The sequence below is a fragment of the Doryrhamphus excisus genome, linkage group LG2, assembly GCF_037039965.1.
Source record: "Doryrhamphus excisus strain RoL-2023G ecotype Guam linkage group LG2, RoL_Dexc_Guam_v1.1, whole genome shotgun sequence".
In the NCBI taxonomy this organism is placed as follows: Eukaryota; Metazoa; Chordata; class Actinopteri; order Syngnathiformes; family Syngnathidae; genus Doryrhamphus; species Doryrhamphus excisus.
Window position 1 is genome coordinate 27,401,420 of NC_136358.1, and position 6,000 is coordinate 27,407,419.

The 6,000-nt window shown below is 41.2% G+C and overlaps 1 protein-coding gene across 1 annotated transcript; it reads right to left on the reverse strand.

Moving 5' to 3' along the window:
- Positions 1–192: 192 nt before the first annotated feature.
- noxo1b (NADPH oxidase organizer 1b) lies at positions 193–4,023 on the reverse strand. The gene is made up of 8 exons (XM_058062351.2): positions 3,878–4,023; positions 3,720–3,800; positions 3,580–3,646; positions 2,536–2,716; positions 2,264–2,460; positions 1,936–2,031; positions 1,554–1,671; positions 193–1,271 (listed from the first exon to the last, which is right to left on the reverse strand). Exons 1-8 carry the CDS (start codon positions 3,956–3,958, stop codon positions 605–607), a joined length of 1,488 nt encoding a protein of 495 aa, XP_057918334.2. The 5' UTR covers positions 3,959–4,023; the 3' UTR covers positions 193–604.
- Between the last annotated feature and the right edge of the window lie 1,977 nt (positions 4,024–6,000).

Genomic DNA, 6,000 nt, shown 5'->3' on the forward strand with positions numbered 1-6,000 from the left:
CCAAAGACAGCTGGGATAGGCTCCAGCCCCCCCGCGACCCTCATGAGGAAAAAGCGGTAGAAAATGAATGAATGAATGAATTCTATGTCATAGAAATTCATTTATCACGGTGGGGTCTGTAGAAAATGAAAGAAGCCTTGATAAAACGGAGAGATAATCATCCAAAGACACATTTCTGAACTTTATGTTTTCAAGTGCAAATTTTATTAACTTATGTGACACATTGTAAAAGTCCTAATCATCATTTTTGCATCGAGGCTTATAAAATGTAACCTTCCATAAAACCTTGCTAATGATGTCTCTCTTGACTTGTAACTGCTATTGCTACGATTGCTGATCTTCTTATAGCCGTCCAAACAATACGCTAGCTAGAACATGCTTCACTGAAGCTACATTACACGTCTGCCTTGTGAAATAGTCGAACTGGTCCATTATCTACAGTACATACATTTGGATTTCAAAGTAAGATGCATTCTATGTTTGATCCACTCGGGTGATTCTGGGAGAAAAACACTCAACAAGGATTAAATAGTTGAAAAAATGATCAAGTGTAAAAGAGTAGGAGTGACTGTGAGTACTACTGTTCAGTATTTGGAAAGTGTCCTTATAAGAAGGTTTCATTATATGTTCCACGCCGCATTTGGGGCCAGGCACGAGGGTCCATAGCTGCTTTACGGGTCACGGTGGAGCACCGGTTCAGGATCTCCTCCTTTTTGGGTCTGGGTGGCATTAATGGAGGAATCGGGCCTGCTGTATCGCTACTACCGGAACTGAAGCTTGTAAAACTTCCCGAGCTGACGGAACTTTCGTAGCTTGCGCTGGAGATGCGTCGTTTCTGGTTTCTCGGATGCTGCGCACAGGCGTCATCTCGAAAACGCGAAGAAGAGCTACTGATAGAGGAGAAGCTGGACTCCTCGCTTGAGCTGCTGACGCTGCACAGTCGGTTGTCTAAGCAGGCGGCATCCACTTTGTTGACCTCTGCTTGGGCGGAACGAGCGGTGGGGGTCCACGTCTCGGAAAGAATCTCCATAGATTGGGATTTGGATAAATAACCATGCCTACGAGGCTGAGTTCTGGGTTGCTCTTCAGAACTTTGCCTTTTTGGTGAAGAAGAACTCGAGGAAGAAGAAGACGGAGATAGAGGTGTCCCAGGGACGGACAGGTTGAGGGTGGATTTGTGCAGCTTCCTCTGGAAGCTGTCAAGTCCTGTACGGGGGCTGTTGTTGGGCTTCAGATACATGGAGGGGACGTAGCCCACCTTGTCATTTAATCTATACAAAAAAAATGGAGAAGACATTGAACATTTAGACATATTGGTGTGGATTCAGACTTTTTTTTTTTATGTCTAAGAACAATTGCTGACACAGTAAATTATCAATAGGCATGGGAATTGAGGCGCTCTTGATCCCAAAAAGCAGCACAAAATTCCCTTTGGCAGCACCTTTTTTTGTTTGCATGACTAATTGCTTGCAGAGATGTTTTTTAATGTTTGCCTCATAACAATAGGTGTGTATCATCAAAGGTGCCACACCAATAGACAAGACTGGGTTTACCTGATGAGCCACCAGCCATCGTCAGACATCTTCAGCACCTCCACCACAGAACCGATAGGCACAGACACCTCGTCCGCTTTATTGGTAATAAAACTCCTCACGGCGCAGTAGAAAGCACCTTTACAACAAAATGTCAAGATTGTGTCACAAAAAAGAAGCAAGGAAAATATTTTTGGTATGTGGCATTGGTCCGGTTTCAAATTGACTCAACATTTGGCAAAGTTGTCTTTGTTAATTATGGTTCACTTTTAGGTTTGGCTATTCTTTTTTTCATTTAAGTTGTTCCCTATCCAAAGAAGGCGTGATACGCCTCTTGTGAAACACCAAAAAGTACATGGACTGACTTACATAAGTTAAGACAGTACATTGGTAAATGGCACACCTCCCAACTGAAATCCATTCTCATCTTCCTCTTTATCCAGGTAGGGACCTGGGAACCATGCCATGCACTTTTCCTCGTTCTCCACCAACCACCAACCTAAAATAAACCAAAGGTAAACATGAGCACCCATGTGGTACTGACTGGAGGTCTGTTTGGAGAAAAAAGACCTGCTTTGCAATGAAAAGCTGGAAATTCATGCACATGCAGGAAGGATTGTTTTGTCCTTGGTGGAGGTCTTCAATCTAGCAGTGTTTTTGAGCAGCATTAAGTAGAAACCAGGATAAAGATGCACGTGGAAGTGAAGGAACAGGTAGAGCATTGGACTGACCAGCAGGGTCCTTGATCAGCACTTCCACTTTTTCACCCATGGCTACTTTAAAGGGACGGTTCTTGGTGTCTTTGGTCTCGTAGGCAGCGACAGAACGGTACGTTTGGGTGACTAATGGGCTGATTACTGTTCCCTCTCCTCCTCCTCCTCCTCCTCGTCCACCACTAACTCCATCTTCGGACATCAGGATTATGAGGCTGCATGACAAACAGGTCAGTACCATTTGTCTCTCTGTCAACTTCAATCGCAATTATGTCACAATACAAACCTACCTGTTGTTAGTTAAGTCCGGGTCCAGGTCTTGGTCCTGTGGTGTGAAGAACTGTACTAGCTCTGCACTCTGAGTCACCATGGGGTCACACATCAGCAGCTTGTAGCAGTAAGTCTCTAAGGCCTTCATCCGCTGGGCCGACAGCTCCGATCCTCTCTGTGGGTTGCTTTTGTTTGCCTCCCCTGAAGAAAGGGGATGAATTTGGTCAATTTAGATACAAATCGGAAAGGGCGTGAACCGTGGCATGCATTGCAGTGTGCATCAGACACAGTGCTTTATGATAATTCACCAATAGGAGTGCTCAGGTACACTCCTATTGTGTCAGACAGAGAGGGGAACAAACATGTTGAACAAGATGTTTTAGCACTTATTCAAACCTACGGTAGCTACACTTAGGTACTGTTATTAAAACTATTCAAAACAGCTTTCTCTTGTAAAATATAATGTAAATTAAAGGCATTTTTTCATATTGAGATTTAAAACATGCATACACGTTTATATAAATTACATTTATTTTTTGTGTTTTGGCATTTTTAAAATTAAAGGCGTGCACTTTTTTTGTAAAAATTGTTTTTAAAAAAATCCTACATGTTATATTGAATTTTTTGGGTCAATCACCACCCCCACAAATCACATTTTATGTAAATTTAAGCAAAATTACAAACACAAAGTCCCTTTATTCCTCCAAAAACATGCATGTTGGGTTAATTAGTGACTCTAACAGGTATGAATGTGAGCGTGAATGATGTCTATATGGCCCTATGCGATTGGCTGGCACTGGTATACTCTCGCCCAAAGACAGCAGGGATAGGCTCCAGCATTACCCCCTCAACCCTAGTGAGGATAAGCGGCATAGAAAAAGGATGGATGGATGGAAAGTCCCTTGATACAGCAGCACGAGCCAACCTCCGCTGAACATCACACAAAGCATTTTAATTACAGTAACAGCGTCCCCATAAAAACATCTTCATTTGGTCTAACCGTATTGTTTGTTATTGTTTGTGTTAGTCCTGTAATTCTGGTTGTGCCTAATAAACCGGCTTACCTTTAAATTTGGGGATCATTCTCTTGTTATTAGGATTGACAAGAGAGAACTTCTTTTTCAGTCGCTTCTGTATGAAAAAAAAACATTAAAAAAAAACAAAAGGAGAAATGATGTGTACTTTTCCCACATTTAAAACTTACATGCAACTTCTTGAAATCATCATAAGACCTGTAGATAATCACTTCGGTCTCATCCGACCACAGGACAGCTATCATGAACATCTGTAAAATGCATCACAATAAACAACCATAAATAGTGTTAAATAGAATTGGTGGCACTTTTGCATGCTTCAACTCACCTTTAGTTTTGGGGTCTCCCTGTGAACGGCCCCAATGATGCGTGCACTGAACACAAAGCGCTGCCCGTTGCTGGGCATCATGCTCTCCTTTTATTTTTGGAGGAAACAACTTGGTTAATCCAGCATCCAGCTGGAGAGGAGCTAATCCATCCACAATGCTACTGGGACTGCTGTGCCTCCCACATAAATACACCGCACCTGGTGGGCGGAGTCACAGACTAGCCCAAGGTTGACACCCACTGGGCTTCATACATAAAACACCTTGAAAGGGGTCTTTTCCCCCTAGGGGTGTGTTTGGACATTTTTCATGGCACCGACATAGGTTTCATTAATGAAGCTGTTATTTGAAGAGCATTTATAAGGACTTGATATTTTTCTTTCGTTGTCTTCTCTTGAAGATGCCTTGCTTTTTAAGTTTTCAGGGTATCTAGGGTATCTTCATTAAAAAAAATAACCAGCAACAATATTGTATTTTCTGCTGAATCACTGGTGCGCTTTCATCATTGTCTTGCACATTATTGTGGCAAGAATCAAGATTATTTTTTTACTATATCTCACAAAAGCTGCACAGTGCTATTAGGTTTGTTACTAATTGTCACAATACTAAATAGTACTAAATAGTACTGTAAGATAAACCACAACAAACTACAACCACAGTCATGTTAATTTAACACCTCTCTGTCAGTCTAAATCGTCACTATTTGGCAAATAAAGATCAAGACGATTGATTCGGCTTGAAGCCGCACCCGATCGAGACAAATTATTTAATGTAGCCTGACTTTGCTGAAAAGTATGCCTCAAAGTCAAACACGTTATTGTGTGTATTCTGTAAACTGTACATTTCAAGTTCAAATCTTGAGCCATTTTCTTATATTATTTGCTGTAGCTTAGAAATACAAATAACAATCAATTATAGGCCGCACGGTGGTGGAGTGGTTAGGGTTTTCAGCATCTCTGTGTGGAGTTTGCATGATCCCACATTCCCAAAACATACATAGTTAGGTTGGAGACTCCAAATTGTCCATAGGTATGAACGTGAGTGTGAATGGTTGTTTGTCTATATGTGCCCTGTGATTGGCTGGCAAGCAAATCAGCTGGGATAGGTTCCAGCACACCCTTGTGACCCTAATGAAGATAAGCAGTATAGAAAATGGATGTATAATTAATTATAAATAAAAATAAAGGGCATCTGTGTGTGGAGTTTGCATGATCTCACTTTGCGTGTTTTGTTTTCTCCGGGTACCTCCCACATTCCACGTTAGGCTAATTGATGACTCTATCATCATCCATGGCTAGGAATGTGTGTCAGTGTTTGTTATACAGTATGTATATCCTGCGATTCACCAGTACAGTGTGTCAGCTGGGATAGGCTCCAGCATAACTGCTACCTCAGTGAGGATAAGCGGCTGGATGAAAAAGGATGGATGAAGTAAAGTAAACCCATGACAGTTTTTGTTACTTGTTATGTAACAAAACTCTGTATATTTTCTTATTATGCTATTTTGAGCACAGATTTCAGGAAAAGCTTCTAAAATGTCCTTTTAAAGCGCAACATACACTCAGTTGTGAACATGATATGGACCAAAGACAACCAGTTATAAGCCTACGTCGGTTTCCAAAGGAAAAAATATTGTGTAATATTTGGGTCAAAATATGGGTCATATTTACCCCATGAAACAAAAGCGGGGCCTTTTCACACAGTGACATGACATCCTGCGGTCCGATAATTAGTAGAGTAATTATTGGGTCTAGTGTGTGGTGTGACATAAAAACACACAATACTTGTCTGGCGGCAGCCATTATTTTTACAACAGCAGTGGTGTTACATTTCACACTCCAGTCCCATCATTAGGGAATATACTTTCACCTTCTCATGTTAGTATTTTTATGTAGTATTCTTGGCTTAAATTATGCATCTTCAACCATAAAAATGTCTAAATGACTCAACCTAATGAAACAAAACGAAACGAAAATGTCTCAGGATTACAGACACAGATAAAAAATGTGTTTGGCCATTCTAATGTCATTTTACGAGCAGAATTTGTTGACTTTGTAGCTTAATACTGTGGATTCCCGTGGTAAAACCAACGTGGAAGGGCGCTTTATTACTACATTTGCTGTGA

Excerpts from the sequence above, each read along its gene's own strand:
- noxo1b (XM_058062351.2), bottom strand. The coding sequence starts at position 3,958 with ATGATGCCCAGCAACGGGCAGCGCTTTGTGTTCAGTGCACGCATCATT. Across the intron at positions 2,032-2,263 it reads GCTGATCAAGGACCCTGCTG|GTTGGTGGTTGGTGGAGAAC; the intron begins GTCAGTCCAATG and ends GGTTTATTTTAG. Across the intron at positions 1,272-1,553 it reads GATGGCTGGTGGCTCATCAG|ATTAAATGACAAGGTGGGCT; the intron begins GTAAACCCAGTC and ends TTTTTTGTATAG.